General features: G+C 37.1%; 3 protein-coding genes across 6 annotated transcripts in view; all 3 read right to left on the bottom strand.

Moving 5' to 3' along the window:
- The window catches only part of LOC109851630 (protein kinase C-binding protein NELL1-like), a 45,444-nt gene extending 36,034 nt beyond the window's left edge, over positions 1-9,410 (bottom strand). The window contains exon 1 of the mRNA XM_020421884.1: positions 9,107-9,410. Within this exon, the coding sequence (XP_020277473.1) occupies positions 9,107-9,410 (304 nt within the window). The remainder of the gene's footprint in view (positions 1-9,106) is intronic.
- Positions 9,411-15,530: 6,120 nt separating this feature from the next.
- On the bottom strand, positions 15,531-19,153 carry LOC109851637. Of its 3 annotated transcripts, XM_020421894.1 has the most exons (7): positions 18,951-19,149; positions 18,614-18,888; positions 18,368-18,533; positions 18,046-18,263; positions 17,800-17,970; positions 17,545-17,723; positions 15,531-17,478 (listed from the first exon to the last, which is right to left on the bottom strand). In XM_020421894.1, exons 2-7 carry the CDS (start codon positions 18,721-18,723, stop codon positions 17,339-17,341), a joined length of 984 nt encoding a protein of 327 aa, XP_020277483.1. In that variant the 5' UTR covers positions 18,724-18,888; positions 18,951-19,149; the 3' UTR covers positions 15,531-17,338. The 3 variants fall into 3 exon arrangements, with proteins under 3 accessions (XP_020277483.1, XP_020277482.1, XP_020277484.1); XM_020421893.1 differs by having other exon boundaries at positions 18,614-19,149; XM_020421895.1 differs by having other exon boundaries at positions 17,388-17,478; positions 17,820-17,970; positions 18,614-19,153.
- Positions 19,154-19,869: 716 nt separating this feature from the next.
- LOC109864225 (adenosine kinase-like) lies at positions 19,870-22,414 on the bottom strand. Of its 2 annotated transcripts, XM_020445234.1 has the most exons (6): positions 22,281-22,414; positions 21,638-21,867; positions 21,025-21,198; positions 20,669-20,939; positions 20,257-20,526; positions 19,870-20,172 (listed from the first exon to the last, which is right to left on the bottom strand). In XM_020445234.1, exons 2-6 carry the CDS (start codon positions 21,862-21,864, stop codon positions 19,972-19,974), a joined length of 1,143 nt encoding a protein of 380 aa, XP_020300823.1. In that variant the 5' UTR covers positions 21,865-21,867; positions 22,281-22,414; the 3' UTR covers positions 19,870-19,971. The 2 variants fall into 2 exon arrangements, with proteins under 2 accessions (XP_020300823.1, XP_020300821.1); XM_020445232.1 differs by having other exon boundaries at positions 21,638-22,414.
- Between the last annotated feature and the right edge of the window lie 198 nt (positions 22,415-22,612).

The following is a 22,612-nucleotide window of genomic DNA, read 5'->3' as shown; positions in this document are numbered from 1 at the left end:
AAACGCGCCGTTGGAATAAAACGCGGACCCTTTATAGAGATTAAAGATGAGAGGTCGATATGCCACACTCTTCGAATTGATTCGAAACGGAGAAAAAACAGATATGTAAGTCCTATGCGCGCTTCAAGATAGTATAAGTTCTTTTTTCAAAAAAAAAAAAAAAAAAAAAAAAAAACTGTAAGAAAGAATTTGATTTTACGTTTTCTATTTGAAATTAATTTGTTACGCAAGTTACTATGTCGAAAATTGTAGCTTGAGGTTTCGCGAGAACGTACACATATATATACATATAATTACATAGTTTATAATACACTCTCATTTTATACTTTTATCTTTAGTACTGAGATATAAAAGTTAACGTGTTAAAAGTAAAAATTATAATTTGTTTTCACGGCGTGAAAATCTAGCGTCATTTTACAATGCTTCCAACAAATGTAACTACCTAGTGTTTGATAGATTCGAGCAATGATTTTGAAAAATAATACGATTAGCATTTTACAATTTTTGTTCGCATTTCTACTCCTTTTAACAGTTACGTTTTCCACGATAGACATTGTCACTTTGTGATCGATTGTAAATCAATCTTGTACGTACAATTTTAAAGATTGTAACAAATGGCTACTTTTTTTCCGCGAAAACAATATCGTGAAAATACGTTCTTCTGAATATAACTTACGAAAACTACTCCCAGGGGTTTAATTTACAATTCCAAGAACTCCCCCAAAGTATAAGAGATCCGTCCACGCGGGCGGGCCGCGGTGAAACCATTACGAGCAATCAGAACAAAAACTCGGGGTCGAATTGAGCAGGATAAACGTTCAAGGAGACAATCGAGCCGCTGTCCTCCTTAGATGTCATATTACTTATTGATTTCAAAGGAATTCCGCGTGGCAGAGGTTGCCGGCCGACAAACGCTCTTAAATGGCGGTAATATTGCTCCGGGGGTCGGTCTTTGACGGACAAAATCGAACGTCGCCGATGGGCGATAAATCAACGCACTGTCTCACTTGTCTGAATACCGCGCGGATGATGTCACGTTTCGTATCGGGGACCGTGAGAAACATCCGAAAAGATGCGAGAGACTTATCAGTAAAGGAATTTGGCGCGGTTGGGAAGTCAACCCAGCGACGCGGCGAGCGATTAAATTAATAAATGGCGTGCTTGCCCGCTCGCGCCGATAAAGCCGACCCTCCGCTCATTCCAACGGAAAGGGTAACGCCAATTAATTGACATGATTGAATAATTAGGATTATCGGTAATCGCGGCTATTCGATTAACGCGGAAGGAGGAAAGAGGGTGTGCGAGATTGCGAGAAAGGCTGCCACCGATAAATTTATCACCTGGAGGAATTCGGTGCCGATTATTGCGCGCGGAGTATTATAATAGTTTCCGAAAGACGATTGATTGCCGCCAAATTCTTGGATGTAATATTGTGAAAGATTCGGCCTCGATTAATCATTTTGGAAACAAAAGATATTTTTTCCTTGAACTACACAACATCATATTCATTTTGAAACATTCAAGAGTTTCGACAGTACCTACATATAATGTTCACAAAAAAAAAAAAAACAATTTTATCTAACAAATTCTCAATCGTATTGTTACGATTTAATAATTAAAAACATTAATATTAAAATCTGTGTATTTTTAACGAAACTTTTGTCGAAATGGATAATTAGCTATCCAACCGGAAATGATTTCGGACACATTCGTGCGATCGTAAATCATTGCGTTCATTAAAACTTCACAAATAAGAGCAACATAACTAATAACGACGGCGAGAGAATGGGGAGGGAGAAAGCTAAAGGGTAAAGAAACGTAATGCTGCACAAAGTCAACGCCCTGCCAGCTCGACGTTGCATTATGCAACCCTTCTGAGCGACCATTCGCAGCTCTCTTTCTCTCTTTCTCTCTCTCTCTCTCTCTCTCTCTCTTTCTCTGTATGTCTTTTTTTCTCTACTACCATTATGCGTATTACCACCAGCAACCCCACTATTACCGACACGAGCGACTTTAGCAAGGCCATAGTAGCATAGCCATCCACTACAACTACTTCTGCAACTGTATAAGCAACTATAATAGGCCGAAACTTTTTTCTGATGTAAAATAACAGAGAAAAAGATTATGTTTTCTAATAATAAAATAATAAAATAAAAAAATAAGCATAAACGAGGCAAATTTTAAAGAATATTGCAAAACACAATGCGTAAAAATTAATTTATAAATGTCACTTGTGCGTAACTTGTGCTTTTGACGAAGCGTTTTGCATATTATTTATCTCAAGCATACGTTTCTTCACAAAGCATGGTCTTTTTCATGATTCATATAAGAGACATGTGAGATTTAAAAAATTTTCAGAATTTAAAAAGAAAGATCTCGATAAGTACAAAGAAGATTCAAATGTTTAAAGCTCAACTATTCAAGGACACCGCACGATAATTTAACAATCGATAGAGTCTTTACGGAACCTAATAAAACAAACAACACGCGCGCTAAAGCTGGCATCGATCGGACAATATCGATACGCTATTTACAACACCGGGTATTGTATTGTACACTGTAAAAAAAATATATAAATTTATATGAAGAATAAATGTATAAATGTTACACCGTTAATAATGCAATGTAAAACTTATATAACTTTACACGCAAACATACTTGTTTATCCCATATTGTGTAAATATACGTCTTTTCGTCGTATTCGCTAAATAATAAAATTATTGCGACATTCATTTTCTAATGAAATGAACTGCATGTTAGACGTCTCAAGTAAATATTGAGATATGTGCTGTTTACAACTTAACTGAAATTGCTACATCATCGTTAAACTGTTTCCGACACGGTTGTCTGCATAGCATAGGGGAGCAAGTACTGTCATTTTATGTATTTGTGTGGGCGGTCGAGGAAGGCCTCTATTGTAATTACAGAATTGAGATCCTATCTCATACGGTCGAGTTTTGTGCTGGAATCGACCCGAAGGTTCTGATGAATCGCCAACCTACTTAGAGCGCGATCGAGAAGAAACTTCGAACTTGCTTGAATCTAAAGTAAAAAATACCCGCGTTAATTCCAACAATTCTCATAAATTTTACAATTCTCATAAATTTTACAATTATCAGGAAAATTATCTTGACATTTTAATAATTAATAATTTTGATATATAAGCTTTAAGCAGAGACATCAATCGTACGAGCAAGAATATAAGAAATGCATATTCGGCGAACACATGGTTAAAATCACTAGACGTGACAGCAGCTGTCATGAAATATTAATTTTCTATTTGTTTTAGGACTCTAACCTGTCAAACACAATAGCCTCTTATTTTTAGAATATATTGTATATTAGCATCATGAATTCGGGTCACACCGTTTAAATAAGCGGAAGGGGTTGACCTGCATTTCTTCAAACACTTTAAAGAGAGAAGAAGTATCGAATATGAATAAAGAAAACGAGTTTTCTTTTCCGATAGAATATACATACTGCTGACGATACACGATACTCTCTTTGTCGGATCATGCTTATAAATTACGTACAAGCCATAATAGAGTGAATAGCGCAAAATAGTATTATGATATCAAAAAGAAAATGACATTTGTATAGAAGAAAGAAAGAGTTCTCGCAACCCTTTTCTAGATTTCTATTGAAGTTGAATTTCATTTTTTTTTTCATCCATAATCTTTAATATAATATAGGTTTTAATATAATATAGGTTTTTGTCTAAATGAGAGACAATTTTTGAATGGTAAATTTAAGCAAAACTTCGATCAATGTGAGCTACTGGTTGTCATACGTAAAAAATGAATATTATTTCAAATATTATTTTTTCTATTGAAATTTTTTTTTTAATTGTCAACAGCGATCAAGTTATAAATCTCTAAATATAAATTTAAGTGAAAAGTACTGAGATCGTAAGAGGATTAAATGAATTAATTATTCTATGCTTTGTCAGCTGCTGTGAACCAAAATCCTATCTCATATTTCTGACTGAAAATTACATTAATCGCAAAGTAGTTTGGGACACCACTCAGAGCATTGCATCAGTTTTGCTGACTGATCACTAAAAGATGAAGCCACTAGAATTTATGCTAACTCGGCAGTAATCGGAGTCGGAACACCCGAGAGCCGGAACAACGCGTGGCATCGTACGATTATCTGTTGAAATAGGCATCGTACGATTTTTTTTTTTTTTTTTGATTATGTTACATCATACGTGAGAAAGAGATACGTGATTTCGTTGAGATTCATACACACCGATCATCCGACATTCGACAGCACATTCCACGTGTCATAATTATTACGTTAATCAATTATTACGTTTCTCTCTTTACTTTTGCACAAACAAAAAAAAAGAAAACATAAAAAATATTTGTTAATGATTTTACACTTTGTTTTGTTTTACGTGTAAGTTGTTTTTTTTTTTTTTTTCTGCGTTCAACACGTATGTATATTAATGATAATTCTTGAAAACATTTTTTAATTTACTCGATCGCAAACAGCACTTCATCCATTTCGAACAGAATCGACAGTTTTGTCTTATGCAAGGCTTGTTTCTTCGCGAATAAATGACATTGTCCAAATATACCGAACGGACTATTTTCAACTACTACATTTCTTCGAATTAAATGGTACGAGTGAATCAAAGCCAAGGCGAATCAAGGCCGCCAAATGTGGATTTAGGCATGCAAAGTCACACACAAACGTGTAAAATACTCTCTACTGAGTACATATCGAAATTTTAAGTACAAAATATTACATTGATTTTTTCAGACGATAATAATACGTTAATAATCTCAATATTGTAAAACCAAATTTTTCCTTCTAAAGCCTTTCAAAATGTTTTGAATTATTATATTAATTAATATATATTATATTATATTAATTAATATTTTCACACAATGTGTGTAGAGGTATATGTTTTCTCTTTCTCTCTGTTTTTGAGGGCAAAGTAGGATGCAAAATACTTGAAAGCTTGACGAATGCAAAACAAGTACAAGAGCGTCAACTCGGTTTTGTTTGAATCAAATAAAAGATTCTCCTTGAAAATCGAAAGCCATTGACGTGTACGGAACTAATTTATGACAGAGTAAAATCGGGAAAGCCACCCGCGGAGAGACAAGAACAAAAGGGATAGCGTCTCTCTGATTCAACCCTCGTCATCCGGAGAACAGATTGCATCGATAGTGTACTTTTTTTTTGATAATAGATATTTCATTGATGCATCTCATTGAAGTTAAATCGTTAGAAGGTCAACGATTCCGTTAAAATGTTGTGCTTTTTTACATTTTCGTGTGTCATTCGATCTCTTTGTCGCGTTTTCTAGAAATGAAATTGCAAGAAACGCAGTTTTATGAGCGTCATTTTTCTCGAGGCTGTCGCGATTATTGTACGACCATCTTTGCGTTGCAACTCAGCGGTCTGCTTGTTTTAGGGGAAGATCAGAGATACTTTGGGAAAGATGAATGACACCGCGAAATCGTTAATTGCGTAACTCACGCGCTTTTTCCTCTACGCGGCGGCTGGGCGTTATTTTCGCGATTTAGCTCATAAATAAATTTGCGAAAGAATATATGAAGAGATGATAGTCTTTACCATGGCAGCCATGCTAATTTATGGTCACATGCGATGTTTTTATAAGATGATAATAAAAAGAACCAAAAAATCCACCGACTATATCCTTTGTGAGTTTCTCCTCCAGTTTAATTAAAAAATCTAATCGTAATTAACTTAAAAAATTGCAGGATAAAAATTGCTTTTCTTTCATTTTTACTTAATGAAACGTATTTTTTCCTCTTCTTTTCTTCCTCTTACAATTGCACTAGTTTCGGTTGATAGATAGATAGGACGGTCGATGCCACGTCCGATAGATAGGTCTTAGAAAGGATCTATATTTAAAAAGCAGCATCACATACCGTTATGTTTTTGATACAATTCCGTCGCATGTTCCGTCATCTGCGCTTCCTCGTTACACAAGTGAGAACGTTAGGAGCGTAGGTGTAGAAGGGCGATCAGGGAAAATCCGGGAGTCCCAAACGATGGAGGGAGAGAGAAAGAGAGAGAGAGAGAGAGAGAATAACCAAGAGACAGTTTGCGAAAAAATATTCTCTTGGCACTCAACTTCGGCAGACGACGAGATAAATAGCGTGCGTGGGTGCGGCTTGACGATGTCTATGGACCACACGTAGGCGCCACGTTTCAACAGATCGAGCGAGCAAAACACGAATTCATGAGAGAGACAACGCGAGAAAATAGAAGAGATTCGGAAAGAAAGAGAGAGCGAGAAAGGAAGAAATATGGAGAATGGATGAGAGCGGAAGAGACGAGGGAGAGTTGACACGCCGATGCTACGAAGATGGAGAGGAAAGTTCTTACTCACATTTTAAGTGCATCGACGACGTTTTAATGACGCACCAGGTAGGAGTAATGCGCATCTCCCTTACGGCATTGCTCCACGACGTTCTCTTTGATTGTCGTCTCGCGACGATATTTATGCGTTGGAATATAACTAGAAGAGAGCGATGCGACCGAACGGCGACGTTGAGGGAGTACAATTAATGTGATCGAACGAAGATTCCTAATAATATCCTTGTTGTCAAAAAACTTTCACCTGATGACGCTCTAATCTCTCATTTTTTTCACGAGATAAAAATGAGTTTATCTATTTAAATTTGTTTTAAAATAAAAAGAATAAAATAGAATCGAATAAATCATGTGCTAGTTAAGTGAAAAGAATTTGTTAATTTGCACTATCTGGAAGTGATCCATGTGACTTGCGAATTGTCAATTATGAATCATTATAGAATGTAAATCGGTTTCACGCGTCGGTAGAGCGCAAGAAGCTGAGACCATTTCGTAATTTATATGACGTTGTATCATTAAGCTCACGGGTGGCAAATTGCGGACTAACTGAGTAATTTATAGCCAATAAATATGGCACACGCACACACACACACATGTATTGTGTGCATGAAACGCTACTGTCGTTTATATTCAATCACGCCACAATGATTTAGCAATCCAATATAATGACAATTTATTTTAATTTCTGAGAAAAGTGCAAAAGAAATACGTCAAGATTTTTCCTACTCTCGCTCCCTCTCTCTCTCTCTCTCTCTCTCTCTCTCTCTCTCTCTCTCTCTCTCTCTGTCTTCTTTCTGATAAGTATCGCAGATGCATATACTGTATTAAATTTACTTTTACGATATTAACACTGATCTATAGTAAACTAACGTTCAATTTTATCACTAATGTCTTATATAAAACAAACTTATTTGTTTAACATTTAATGCGGCTTTTTTTTCGAAAAGTACACATTATTCAACTTTTACGACCTTTTTCTTCTCTCTCTTTCTTCTAAATCTATAAAAATCGAGATACGAACTACGTCTCACAGACACACGATCGAATTTTGACGCAATGCGTCACGTATGCATTTCTTATTTCAAGGCCAGAATCAATTGTTAGAGATAGCACAAAATTGTCTGGAGCTATTTTATCACAAAACTGTCTGAAGATATTCTATTGTTTACAATGGCTTGAAAATTGAATCATATTACTCTTTTATTAAAATAGATAAATTAAAGATCAATATAAGCTAACTGTTACCGAATGTTTTGTAAAACTATTTTCTTTAAACTTTAGTTTTCATAAAAGATAGACACAGGTTTAAATTCTTTTTTTATAAGATCTCTCTCAATATCATACGATATAACAATGACAGTACGCTACAATAGTCAAACTTAGAAAATCAATAAAAAAAAAGCTATAGATCGGATAATATTCGACCAAATAAATAAAATCATGTCTTTAAGAGTCAAAAGAGAATTAAATCACAAAAGTAGAATTAATTCAATATTAACCAAAATTATGGACGTGAATATGGGACTCCTCGAGGAAGGAGGGAAAGAGAGAAAGAAAGAGAGAGAAAGAGAGAGAGAGAGAGAGAGAGAGAGAGAAGCGAATGAATCTCGCGAATCCATCTCAATGTTTTAACAATACACGTGCCGCATACTCACGCATGTGACACGTTGCAGGCAGAAACAGCCCATCGCAAAATATTTATTTTTTCGGTACGGATCGGAATCTCTTTTGCCGAACCCCCGACGTTATTAAAGCGCAGCTTCGATATAACAGATCTCCTCTTCTTATCCCTCTAGAGTGATTGTATTTGCTGCAAATTTTCATTTGGAAATCCAGATGCACATCTCGAATTCTTGTTAGTTTTTCAATTGTGGATCCAAACTCATCGGTTGCAAAAATTTGATTGGATAAATTCGCGACAGTTTAACTCGCCGATCACGCGATTTGCACAAACGGTTTCGATTCAATTCAATTCGATCCTGCAAATCGTACGTCGACAGAGAAATCGGCTTTAAAGATTACTCCCACGTTGAGGAATCTCTGACAAATCGAACGAGCGACACACCCAATCGGCTAATGCGTGAATAATGTCTCTCTTGGGGAGCAGCGCAAGTACTTCTCCGTATCTGAGAAATTTTGCAACAAAGTTACGAATTCTTACGAAAATCTCAAATATGATTCTATTATTCTTTTACAAAACTTCTTTCCATGATGCACAGCTATACGCTGCCGAAATAAGACGAATAGTCCATTGCATTGTCTATTTAACATAGAGAGTGGGACAAATAAGAAATAACGAATAATAGAAAAGATCGAATTATCTTTGATCAGAAAAATTATTCGATCGATATACCAGTGGGAACTTTTATCTTCTAAGTCACGAAAAAGAGACGGTGCCTATTTCGCGTGACGGAATAAAACGGAGGGACGAAATGTGAGAAGAAAAACAAGATTTTTCTTAGACGTTGTATGAAAGAAAAATAAAAAACTTCTGATTTCTCTATTGTAACGCGCGCAATATTCATGTCTTTTTCATATCTCTTAAGATTTGAATTTCTGAAATATGATTGTGTGACCCTTGTGAGCTCCGATTTTCCTCAAATCGATTGGCAAGTCGTTTTTTCTCACACAAGACGATTGTTTTCTGTAAAGTTACAGCACCGTTCCATTCTCATTTTCTATATGTATATATATATATATATATATATGTGTGTATATATATATATATATCATATTAAGCTTATCATACCTGGTGAGACGGCGAACGTGAGGAAGGCAGCGGCGGCGGTGACGAGAAATATCCTGAGCGCCGTTCGCGAACCGCGCCGTCTTCTGCCCGGCCTCTTCTGGGAGTCGCCGTTACGGCGCACCCTCGTCGTAGAGTCGGACGGTCGGAGTTGTACATCGAGAACAACGTAGGCCTCTCCTTCTCCGTAAGGCTCCTCCTCGCCGTCGGTGTCCTCGGACAGGTCGGCGGCCGCGCTACGTCGACGCAGTGATCTCGCCCGGCGCGGATCGCCGGCACGGTCGATCGCCGGCTCGCCTTGATACATGGCCTGCAAATGCAGCGACGACGACGGTGGCCAGCAACGTGCCACCGGAGTCGGCTGCGCTCGTCAACGTGTTCTGCCCCCGGTGACTACACCCGCGCCAGTACTATCTACAGTCGCCCAGTCTCTCACCCTGCCTGCGACACTGTGCGACCTGGCGACGTGACCGCTGCTGCGAGGCATTACCGCGACCTGGGTCGTCCGAGTCGAGCCACCACTAGCCACCAGCACACCAACCAACTAACCGATAAAACCGAAACCAATCACTACTCTCTTCGGTCCTTCTAGAGCCGCTGTGTCCACTTCTCCAAATTCTGATTTCAAATTCGCGATTACTCTTCCGTCGCTGTCGAGGAACTATATTTTCTGCGAAATATACATAAATTACCCTTCGTGAGACGACGGCATACAACTTAATGAATAGTCCGCTTGTAGCGAAGGGTCTTGTTCTGCCTGCTGTCGGGACGACGACCCTGGCGCGCCGCTGCTCCTTTCACGTGACACACGTTGCAGCGCGTGACGTGACGCTGAGAATGAAGGCCTCGAGGGATACACGTATTATATCCGCGCCGCGCGTCGGAGAGAAGAAACCCTCTAAAGAAAAAATGCGCGGTCTGTATTAGCGGTGACAGGAACGAAGAAGACAGGAACGAAGGGTTCCTCCTTCGTTTCTTTTGGCACCCCTCTCTATGCTCTCTCTACTCGGAGCTCGTCTACCACCCTCGCTTACACGACGCGGAGTGATTACCAAGCGCCATCGACACTTTTCCTCCACCACCCTTTCTGTCCCAAAACGTATTACTGCAGCCCGTGCACGTCGTCCGGCGCGCTTGGACACTACCACCGTCCGGTAGGAAGTGTCGGCTGCCACGAGGTGGACACCTCTGCGAGGCCTTGCCAGTGGCGGCGGCGGCGGCGGCGGCGGCGGCGGCGACGGCGGCGGCGGCGGCGGTGGTGGCGGCACTGGTGGTAATGGTAGCACCGTAGAAGCGGTAGTAGCGGCGGCGGCAGCTGCAGCTGGTGGTGCACCGGTGCATTGAGTAATCGCGTTCCGCTCGTGCACGATGGTACCGAGTAAGTAGCGACTGGACACACAGTTTAGAGCGATAGTTTAACAGAATCCCCCTAAAGAAGAATTATATTCTCTTTTTGTGACACTCTACAATTTTCAATCAGTCAATATCGTTAATCTCTTTTTATAATTTTTCAACCCTTGCAACCCTTGCGAAGTTTTTTCAAAATTTTTATTCGAGTACACTTTTTCTCTTTAACGTTTGTGTTGCTCGCTCCACTAATCGAGAAATAACGTTTCTTCGCGCCGACTGCTAATAGCAGCGGCAAAGCTATCTCTAATACACGGCCAGCTACTAAGCAGCACCACGCACAACGAGCAGCCCGACGACTGCCCTCGACTAGCGTACGTGTGTGTCTGCCCGCCCGGCCGTGTCGACACGATGCGGCGCGGCCTCGCGCGCAGGCGGCGTCGGCGTCGGCGTGCGTCGAGCGGAACAGCGACGACGCCGTTAGTCGGCGTAGCTGCCGGCTAACGTAGGGAAGCGGTAGTGAGCGATTCTTCTCGTTTTCTCGTTCTGTTCCATCACGACGACGTCGACGACGGCGACGGCGACGATAACGACGGCGGTAGGGGCGGAAACAGCGCCGCCGCGACGCGCGACGACGACGACGACGACGACGACGACGACGACAACGACGACGACGACGACGACAACAACGACGACGACGACGACGACGACAACGACAACGACAACGACAACGACAATGAGACGACGACGACGACGACGACGATGACGATGACGACGTCGCGATGGCCCCGCGAAGGAGCGCCTGTCGATGCCATCGGCCTGAGCCGAAATCGATGCCCTGCAACGCGGCGTCTGAAACGCGGCACCCCCGCGACCTGTGCCACACGGCTCACACGCCACATTGCTACCACGGTCACACAGACTTTACCCCCGACTGTAAACCCCCGGGCGTCCTATTTTATTTCGAAATTTCCTACTACTCATTGTTTTTCTTTTATATCCTTTCTAGCTTGTTATATATAACTATATTTTTCTAAATATATAAAATTATTTGAAAATAATTCTTCAAAAGTTTCCGAGTAGTAAATTTTTACATTGATAATGTATAAAGAAGGATGTGTTAAAAAGTGATCGATTTTTGCCCCCGGTGTGGCAAGTAAAATTCGAGTGATTCTACGACCAAAAATCTATAAAAAAAAATCACTCGAAGTGTACTTGCCACACCGGGGGCAAAAATCGACCATTTTTTAACATCCTTCTTTTTATAACAGACAAATTTGAAAGTAATTAATGTAGAAGACTGATAGCGTAAGCATTGGATAGAAGGAACGTGTGAGGAAGAGACGAGATCCTTGTAAAAAGAATTTTCTTGAATTCATTGATTTTGGTTTTAGTTTCTTAAAAAATGTAGAGTTTGTTTCGTTCTACTGAACATTGTTTTTCTGTAAAAAAAAAAAATATAGAGTTCCCTATTCCATTTCTCAAATTGAAAGTGGATCTATGAGGATGTGTGATCACAACAAGGATTTGTATCCTCATATATTTTTCTTAAAAGATTTCAAAATCACTCTACGTGGTTTTGTGTAGACATGATTGAAGTATAAAATATAACAGTCTTAGTTATATATATATATAAGATGGAACATGCATATATGCGGGTTATAAAAAATAATATATGTAGCCACAGTGAAGTCCAGAGTTTGCGGAAAAGTTTGTCTTTTCATTTTTATCGCACGCACGTGAATATGCATAATAGGCGTGCCGATAGAATTTCCTGAAACTATAGCAATCCCGCATGAGGGAAACAGAGAGAATGCCGAGAAATGCAATACGACTGCATTTTAACGGTGACGTGTGTGCACGTGCTCCTGATGAATAGAATATTTTTTTGTTTACACATCGTTGACACATTTGCGTCTAATTTGATTGAGATCTCGGATATGTTTTCAATAAATCATCATGCAGAAGCTAATACGATTAATATAAGAATATACCTACAAATTATATTATCTGTGCTATATTTTTACACAGTACTAGTACGCATAAAAAATACGCAAGTAGTAAATTATTAATATCTGTACATATAAATTATTTATTACGTCTGACAATTACCTTAATCTTATTTATTTCTCGTTTTCTTTCTCTCTATAAATCTCTAATAATCCTCTGTCTCACGTAATGCTAGCAAAGTGTATAAAAACACCCAGAGTGTGCTTTTCCAAACCGATAAGGTGTTTTTAAAAGTTTTAGACACTCCGCAAAACATTTCCCACGTATATATTTCCGTACAACTGTGACACATATTGTTATTAACGATTGCATCTCCAGACTAATTTTGGGTTTCCAAAATTCGCATTGGGATTATCGCGCGCCGCCTTATTCCCCTGCCGAAGAGAGTCAATAGACTCTCCGTTGCGGCAGATGTGCGTATCGATTTCGGGACATGGTCAATTCGCGTACGTGTGTCCCCGAACAAACGCGATATCGTATAGTACGCCTTGCGCTCTCTCTGAGATCCCGGCAGCTCGTATTGTCTTCGTGTTCATCCCCGCTGCAGCGGCGTCGGCGTCGTCGTTGGCCAGCAGGCATACGAAAAATAGCGGGTTTCGCAGGAGGAGCACCTGGTGAGGCCATCCAGTGGCCGGCATCATTCTCGCCAGGTGGTTGCAACTTGTTGTTGTGGAACCCCGCGACCTACGTGGACCTCCTTTCTCCCTCTTTTAAACGTCCCCTCTTTTCACTACTCTTTTTCTCTTCCGCGTGTGGTGTCTCCTCGCCCTCTACTTGCGATTAACCTTCATGCGTGAAGAAATTCTAGATTGCTTCCTTCTCTTCCGTATATTTGCGAAGCGAAATAGACCGTATACTTTTTTTTTTTTTTCCATTTCAATTCAAGAATAATTGTAAACACTAGACAAGCGGAGACGGAAGTGTTCTCATTGCAAAAATCGTATGTTTTCGAATTTGATTCTTCTTATGTCAGGATACCTACTTTTTATCGTAGAATTTTTTCGCAAATTCCTGCGCGCTATAGAAATCTTGATTCTACGAAATAGATCGTTGTATTGAGAAAATTTTTTAAAAACAGCTGTCTTTATGCGTTTATTTACGACATACGTGTTACACCGTTTATTCTGAGATCATTTCCTCCGAATATAGATGAAAATGCATGAATTCTTGTGCCACCTGGCTGATCTTTCAAAAATAAGGGATGCTTTCCGCTCACATCTTCAGAGTGGCGCGTGCCACAATGTCTGCTTTCGTCTTTTATTTTTTTACACATTTGTCGATTTTCAAATTTAATTATGTACGTAATATTTCTTTTAGGCTGCTTTCCTTTTAGGAGACACAGTCGACACAAGTCGACACAAGAGTCATTCCGTCTTTGTTTCTCACTGAATACCAAACGAAGACAGAATGACTTTTGTGTCGACTTGCGTCGACTGTGTCTCCTGAAAGGACAGCAGCCTTAGTGTATTATCTTGTCATTTTTTTTTCGCTTTCGAAATTCGCACTTTTATTATATTTTAATCGCTTTTAATCGTACAAATTGGTATTGATATATATATATATATATTTTTTTGACAATATCGATCTTATCGGTTTTTTTTTATAATAGTTACGAGAAAAGCAAAAAAAAAATTCTATACATCGAGAAGTGATTGATACAAAAGTGGGACACCCGCAGCGAAAGGGGTTAGTCCTCGTGTACTGTGACAACGGCAAAACTCGAAACGACGTCGTCGGACTTGGCTTCCGGCCATTTCCCGGCTATCGATTCACGAAGTGTTACGACAAAGCTGCTCCATGTGTGTGTGTGTGTGTGTGTGTGCAATTATAGATGTATCATATATTATACGCAACGACTTCACTTCAAGAACCAAGATTATTGTTTTTGTACAACCGAGAGAGGATTTTTGAGAAATTTGTATTGTTTTTCAGACTCACAAGATTAATCGTATTTTATATCGTCTATTATCACATCTATCATAAATCTAATCAAATTTAAAATCAGAAGATGATCCAAATTGGAATTGATCCAATTAATTAGAACTTTTAATTGAAGCTTGTCAATTCTTTTGATTACAATCCGCAAGTTAGCTCGCATTGATTTTTATATATCGCATTTTTCCTTATTTCAAATGATACGGTTATAAAATCGATAGCGAGTCTTCAATAAAACTTTGAAGTGTTCGCGATAATGACATTAACATACGAGAAAGATCTAAACAGTGACATTAAAAAAGATATGTTGTATGTTATATTAATAACATCGCCGCATGGAAAAGAAAGCCGGGCTATTCTTAGCGCGAGATAAATCGGTGTGAACGACTCCAGGTGCACACACCGAGGAGAAACCCCTCGCAATCGTTTGCAAAACCCGTAGACAGTAAAACGTTTTCAAACACGTACGCCGGAATCGACCCTAATGCGAGTACAATCGCGCATTAATAACGTCGCTGCAATAATGAAATTGCACGTGATATGTGAAATTGTGGTCGTTGTTCTCTTTTCCGACGTGCCTATCGACCCAGAAATCGACTCGGAATCTTTCAGCGCAAGAACGTTCGTGTTTAATAAACTTTCCTATATACTTCGTGTCTTTCCGGATAATCAATCCGCGATCGATCGTTTTACTCACAAGATCACGAAATGTCAGATTTTCGTATTTCTCGTCACACGATGCGATGATGATGTGTTTTTGATCAGGAACGATCCGTGAGAGTCCGCCCTATATGAGTGCGACATGAACGTTTCCACGTATGTGTAGAATCGATAACTGGGAATTAGTTTGTCAGGTTTGCCTGGTTGTCTCTTCCAGAACTAAATGCGAACATGCACGACGGGAAAAAAAAAACTTTGGTCGAGCGTCTTTAAAAGAGCAGTGTATACAGGTGACACTTCTCTGTTATCGCTTGAATGATCTATTTGCCACTACCGATACAAAAATTGAATTCCTAAGAAAAGTTAATTTCTAGAAAAAGTTTTTTGTGCAAAAATCAAATGAATCAGTGTAGAGAGGATTTCTTCATCGTCAATATATCTCATCGTAAAATATTCGTTTAGGTAGCATGCAGTTTTATTCAAATCACTTTACACAAAGTATATAATTCTTAGCAATATTCAGGTAGAATGTTAATTTTTGGGGGAAAACTACTTAAATTTCTAATTAATCGTGCATCATCGCGTACAAAAATACGTCTCATTTTTTTGTCAGTTGTTGTGCTAAATATCTGAACCTAAGTGAAATCAGAAACAGTTTCCGATATAAAGCACGTCGAAATATTGCATATTTTATGCATTTTTCTCTGTCTCTCTTTCTCTTGCTTGCCCAAATACACCATATGCGCACCTAGAAGTGCTGTATCCATGATGAACACATATGTAAGAGAACACGCTAGTTGTTAGAAGAGGGGTGGCAAAGTAAACGTGGCAGAACAAACGAAAATGTGCTCATAGGGCTAGCCCGAGGGAAAGGGAGATGGAGAGAATATCACTATAGTCGGTACCGAGGATCAATATATCACAAATACGGTCACAACTATTCGTGTATACATATATGCGAAGCTGCACCCGTACTGGCCATTATCTCTAAGATAATTTCTTGCTCATTTCAATTGTGTGTCAATACGCACCATCAAATAACTCGTCTTTTACTTAATGCGTGATATCTGATTGTGATCAAGAGAAGAGAGTATATATATTTCTAGAAAGTATATTGTAAAATGCCCACATATAAAACAGACAGTCTATTTTTTATTTTTACGCTCGACCGCTTTTCATTAAAATTAGATCTATGATACGTACTTCCGCGATATTTGTGCATTAATGCAATTTACACAAGATAAGCCTCCTACTCATATCGTGATAGATTTCTCAATGAGTTCATTTTTTTTTCTTTTAGCGCGCCATTAGAAATAAAAAAATACTTTTCTTAATTCTAAGAGAGAGAATCCCACAAAGAGAGTCGATTATTTTTAAAGATATTATTTACTAACTTCTTTTTAGAAAGAACATAGTTCTATATTATTATAGCCTTCTGCAATAGAATGCGTTTAATTCTCGTTGGTCGAAATTATTTTTGCATCTCGACATGTGATAATAAAAGATAATATAATAAAGATATCTGGAAGAATTTATCACGTTTGCGCAAAGAGAAAAAATGATACTTTTATATAATCGTACGGAATTGAAAATCGAACAATCATGTTTATTTTTTACATGTGTAATAAAAATACCTTATATGTATTTACGTTAGTCTTATAGTCGATTTGGTAAAAACACGGTAAATTAACCAAAATCGTGTTACCAGACATAAACGTGTCAGATGCAAACTGACAAGTATAGTTCGCTTTTCGTATGCAAAACTTAAAATATATTACAAAATATACATGTTTGCTGACAAGTAATTTCGTTTGTTCCTCTTAATTATAATTATAATTATAATATTATTATTATTATTACAAAAAGTGCAAAAAAAACAAATTATATAAAACACTTTTATAGCAACGCCAATATATGCACACTATATACGCAATCATCGCTGTTATCTTAGTAAATGTTTAAATTCACTAATTAATGCCCATTCTTGCAAATCTGTCAATCTGAATTCAAAACAGAAATTTGATATAATTCTGATATTTTTTAACCAAAACATTTTTACGAGTATATTTTGAAGAAAACTTATAAATTGCAAAAATTATAGTTTTACAACATATTTTTTACTCGTACTTTTCTTGTTTCTTGAAACATTTTTTTCTTTTCGAGTTTTTCTTATGTTATCTATTCAAAATGCAGTCTTACTTCATATACTCTGATTTTTTATAAGATCGTACTTTCAATACTTTTTTTTTTACTGTGAAATTCACTACACAGACTTGTGGAGTTTTAGTTGAAAAAATCTTCAACTTCTGCCAACTCCCTCGCTCGTGCCTGTTGATGAGCCCAGCGAGCCTCGGCTAGTTTATCAGTTAATCCCCATTTGTCATGATATACGCGTTGTCCGCAACCCGGACATTTCTTACCTCCTTAAAAAAAAAGGTCATTTTATGGCTTTTTCATAACATAATGTAACATTTAAATAAAAATTTTACCATGGAATGGCGGAGTCTTCATGTATGTTACGAGACATTTCAGGTGGAAAAGATGACCACAGTAAAGCCTCTCGGCATGCAGATCTGCATTTTCGTCTGTTACAATCTCTTCTGGATTTGCAGGCAAGCACGTCACTTTGCAGTGTTGACAAGGTTCTTGCGGAAAAGCTTTTACAGTTCTGAATATAAAAAATTATACATAATTAAATATTACTTATGTTTAGATTAAAGATAAAGTGTAAGAATAACTATTACTTTATAAGAAAAGAAGTAACTTTGTTTAGTGATGGCAATGGTGCAAATGGCTTTTGCTGTGCTGCTGTTTTCTTCAATGGTGATTCTACGCATTGCCTTGCAAATTCTTTTCCTTGTCCAATTAGATAACGTTTGAATAATGGTGGGAAATTAGTATCAACATCACTCAACCTACAAATATTGAATTTAAATAAGCTACATTGGACTGCAATTTGCTTTACAATAATTTTACAAATTCAAACATACACCACACAACTGATGGGATAATTATCTGGCACTTCTAATCTGGTTTTAAAGTAATATAAGTCTTGATGTAGTGTCAGAGTGATAGAGGAATTCTTTTGTTTTAACTTTAATTCGTCTTTATTTCCCACAAGTTTTTTCAAAGCACTTATTTCATCATAGCAACAGATGAGAGGATTTTCTTCAATATAACTTCTAATGAACTTTAAAATAGGTAATATCTGTAAATACAAAAAATATCAATATATGTTATAATAATATGTGTTATGAGAATAACACATATTCATTTGGAAGGCAAAACACAGCATCTCCGAAGTATAAACACCTGTGCCTTGTTTATAAGAAGTTTGCATTCCTTCTCACAGACATTTGCTAGTCTATCGAGCAACTTTGTAGACAGAGTTTTACTCTTCAATTCTATAAACAGCGGTGACGCAGGATAATCCTCTCGAAATTGAATGCACACAACAAGCTGCTTAAATACTGTCTTTCTGAAAAACAAATAAATCGTAAGACAATAGAGAGCAATTACAAGATTATAATAAAAGCGCGACGTAAAGAGCTTTCTTACGTTATTTCGACGCGGACCATGCTTGGCACGCAAGAAACGAGGCGACTACCATCAACGACATTGTGACAAAGCTTGGATACTTCTTGTAATTCATCGTCGATAAATCCCATGAGAAAATGAGAATGTGTTAAGAAGAGACACTTACTTATACTCGGTAGTTTTTTCGTGAAAATAATACTTGCAAAATATTAAAGATACAACATAACCTCTTAAAGTATCTGCGTGACATTGACTTTGTTAAACCGGAAACACATGAAAAAACTTGAGCTGTAAGTCTTAAGGAAATCAATCAATCACAGGCCAGTATTCTTTTGTACGCATTCTTAAGTACGCTTACATTTGAGAAAATGTCGTCCTATGATGACTCTGCGATTGGTCAATTCCACGAGATCTGCTACTTGCGTTAAATGTAGAACGGCCTCGGAGATTCACTTTTGTAGATATGGCGCTAAAACCGTTCTAAAAAACTACAACAGGATGGTCGCTCTCAAACTGCGTTCCGTTTCACGCACATACGCCCATTTCTCTATACTATACGTCACGTGTACTATAGATCAATGCGCGCATATGCGTGAAACGGAACACAGCCTCAGTCTTCTCTCTAGTATCACGCAGTGTAGTGAAAATTACAAAAGTGAGCGAATTCAATAAAATATCTACGATCTTATTGGTCAACAAATAGTAAATTTGCTCACTTTTGTAATTTTTACTACATTGCATAGATACAGAATCGACCCCCGGTACTAAAAATCTATTCACAACACATATGCTATAGATTTTCAGTACTGGCAGTGAATATCGGAACGTAGGCTTTGTTACACACATATACACACATATATACGACACAAATTCTGTCACTTTATAACATAAAAAAATATAAAGGACGAGAAAACGTTTATGCAGATATGTCAGAAGCGTTGTGCGTTGACAACCGCACAATACAAATAACACGGTAGAATAATATTTGATAAAGAAATCTCTCACAAATATTATATATTAATTTACAATATACCACACACGTGTGCCATAAACGCATCTACTATATTCCACTGAAACAACTATTTAATAAACATGAACAATAACACTTTGAATATATATCTCTCTAACGGTCCCAATATAATTATATATAGAAAATTATATAGTATATATGTAAATATATAAAATTATAAAATATATAATTTTATATATTTAATAATTTTATACACACGAATATACATTACATATATACATATATATATATATATATATATAATTTCCTAATAAAACAAACTTAAAAGGAATAATAAATAATCGTATAATTATACATTGGTACATCAGGTAACGATCAGTCATTAATCTTCTAAGGAGATCAAATCACATTATAGCAATAGATCAGAAGGTACGCTGCTCGGTAACGTAACGCCGAGTCTGGTAATCATATAAGACGCGACTTTGCATCCTAATTCTAAGCAGCTCTTCGGATCCCAGCGAGCTAAAACGCCGGCTAGAAAACCGGCCACCAAAGCGTCCCCAGCGCCTGTGGTGTCCGTAATAGGTGCTTTCGGTGGAACAGGTGGTACCTGAACGAAAATTAAAACAAACAAAAAGTGCGAGAAATGATTTGCTATCGACCTTATATATATATTCTTTTGATTAAATCTAACCTGAACGGAATGTCCTTTGCCCCAAACAATGATTGACGGTGCGGATCCACCACGCGTCATGATGAATATACCGTCGTCAGCCAACCAATCCTTGCTGTTGGCGCTAGAAACGTCCACTGTAATTCTCTTTAAACTGTTAAGTAAAAAGGGTATGTCAGTGACATCATCATATTTCACATTCAATGCTTGTGCTAGCGCTATCATTTCTCTCGCGTTGCCGAATACGATTTTGGCATAGCCAACCATCTCGCACACAGCCGCTTGATGTTCCTTCGGAAATTAATATCAAAAAAGAAAAAAAAAAAATATATATATATAACATATATTATTTAAACACATTAAAAATCGATATTATTATATAACTTGTTGAGCATGTTAATATTACACAATATATTAATTTTATAGTCAGTACCTGAAATATATATAAACCACTAAGATTGAATGCTATAATAATATTCTTTTCTTGCGCTTGCTTAACTAATTCTTTAGCGACATCCAGGCCGTGAGTTATAAAATATCCTTCGATATAAATTATTTTAATGCTATCTAAACGTAGATTAGCCTTCTTCAGATCATCCAACGTATACACACTAGCTGCACCAATATTTGCAACAAGACTGCGGGATGTGTCGTGCACTAACGAAACACATAATCCAGTAGGTAAAGCTGGATGTATGGCATACCTTTACCAGAAAATAAATCAATCAAATATTACAAAGAACTTTGTATGGTTGTGCATATATATAGCTTTACATTTTACCTACAAACCTTACATCCACTCCAGCAATTCGAACTAATTTCTCTAAAATCGAACCCTTCTGATCATTTCCGAGACCACCATAAAAACTGGTTACTTGAGATTCATGAGAATCGTCACAAAGCCACTGTAAGATCCTCATGGTATTTTGTGCGGATCCTCCAGGAAAAGTACTTTGTTCTGTACTAAAAAAAATAAAAATTTAATATATTATTTTATTAAGAAAGACAAATTATTAACTAATGTGTCAATTCTCAAACACACAATACATGTGTAAATATTTTTATATTATTCTATAAGTGAAATTGTAATAAATATAAAATTTACTAATATAATATCAATGCTTGCATTGTATATCTTCTGTATACATGTAATAATTTATTAAACAATAATGAACTCATTACATTTATGTTATAAGTTAGTCATTTTTATTCATGTTTATTTTCAATACATTTTTATTTATAACTCATTCATCTTTAATACATCAAATTTTTTGAATGTATAGAACAATCTTTATACAGTAATATGTACATAAATTAAAATTGGATTTTTAAAAAATTAAAATACAATGCAAACACATTAAAACATACTCTAACAAACATATAACAAACATAATTTATTCACTGTGGTAAATCAGCAATTAATTCCTGCATTTTCTCTTCACATAATTCTCTTTCACCGTCACTTTCAAGATTATATTTTTTAAGTAAGTCATCATTTTTCAGTATTACAAATATGTCTAGCAAAGGATTGCCAAAGGCTGCAACTGCCGGAAAGTCCAACCGAGAAATAGCTTTCCGCAGAGGTACCTTTTCTACCATTTTTTGTATCGTAGAATGAGCTCCACACATTAGCTTTCCATAAAAGTATCACCATATAAAATGATTAATTATATGATCACAGAGGTGTGTAGACATAAAATAATTAGTAAATGTCGAGTATCGTAATACGAAATAACTGCAGATTATTTATGTTGTAAAAAAACTTTTGGAACATCATTATAAAATTACTTTTCTTCTATAAAACGTCTCAAGACTGATAAAAATAACCACTGAAGTTGTTAAACAATATGTTGGAATGCATGATATTTTCAAAAAACGAACAATTCGAAAATATCTATATGTGAGCGAAAACCCACAAATTGTGTAGGGGAAGAATAAACAGAGAAAATATATACATATATATCTCTCACTTTATCCGCAATATTCTTTTTTCATATTAAACTTATTATTAAAAATAAAATTGTGCACTTATATCTCTCATGTACATTTTATCGTTTTTCTGTACATTCCCGAAATTATATATTGCGCACTATCTCTGTCACAAAACCTTATCCATTACATTTATAATACATCTCTCTCATCAAAAATAATACTCTGATGCATATCATAACCACATTCATTTCCAATACAAATCTTAAGGCCATCGCACACAAGATAATATAGCTGCATATATATATAGCTCAAAACCATTTGGACCAATAAGCATCTAACATAGGGTGCGTTCAGACAACTCAACGGTTGAGAGATCATCACTTATGATAGGACCAGAGAGAAACCTGAGAGCGGCCATCCTATTGTAATTTTTTACGACGGTTTC

This window comes from Pseudomyrmex gracilis, unplaced genomic scaffold (genome assembly GCF_002006095.1).
Source record: "Pseudomyrmex gracilis isolate BER0280 unplaced genomic scaffold, ASM200609v1 scaffold_18, whole genome shotgun sequence".
NCBI classification, from domain to species: domain Eukaryota; kingdom Metazoa; phylum Arthropoda; class Insecta; order Hymenoptera; family Formicidae; genus Pseudomyrmex; species Pseudomyrmex gracilis.
The sequence above is the reverse complement of the archived record's forward strand: the minus strand, read 5'-3'. Positions and strand labels throughout refer to the sequence as shown.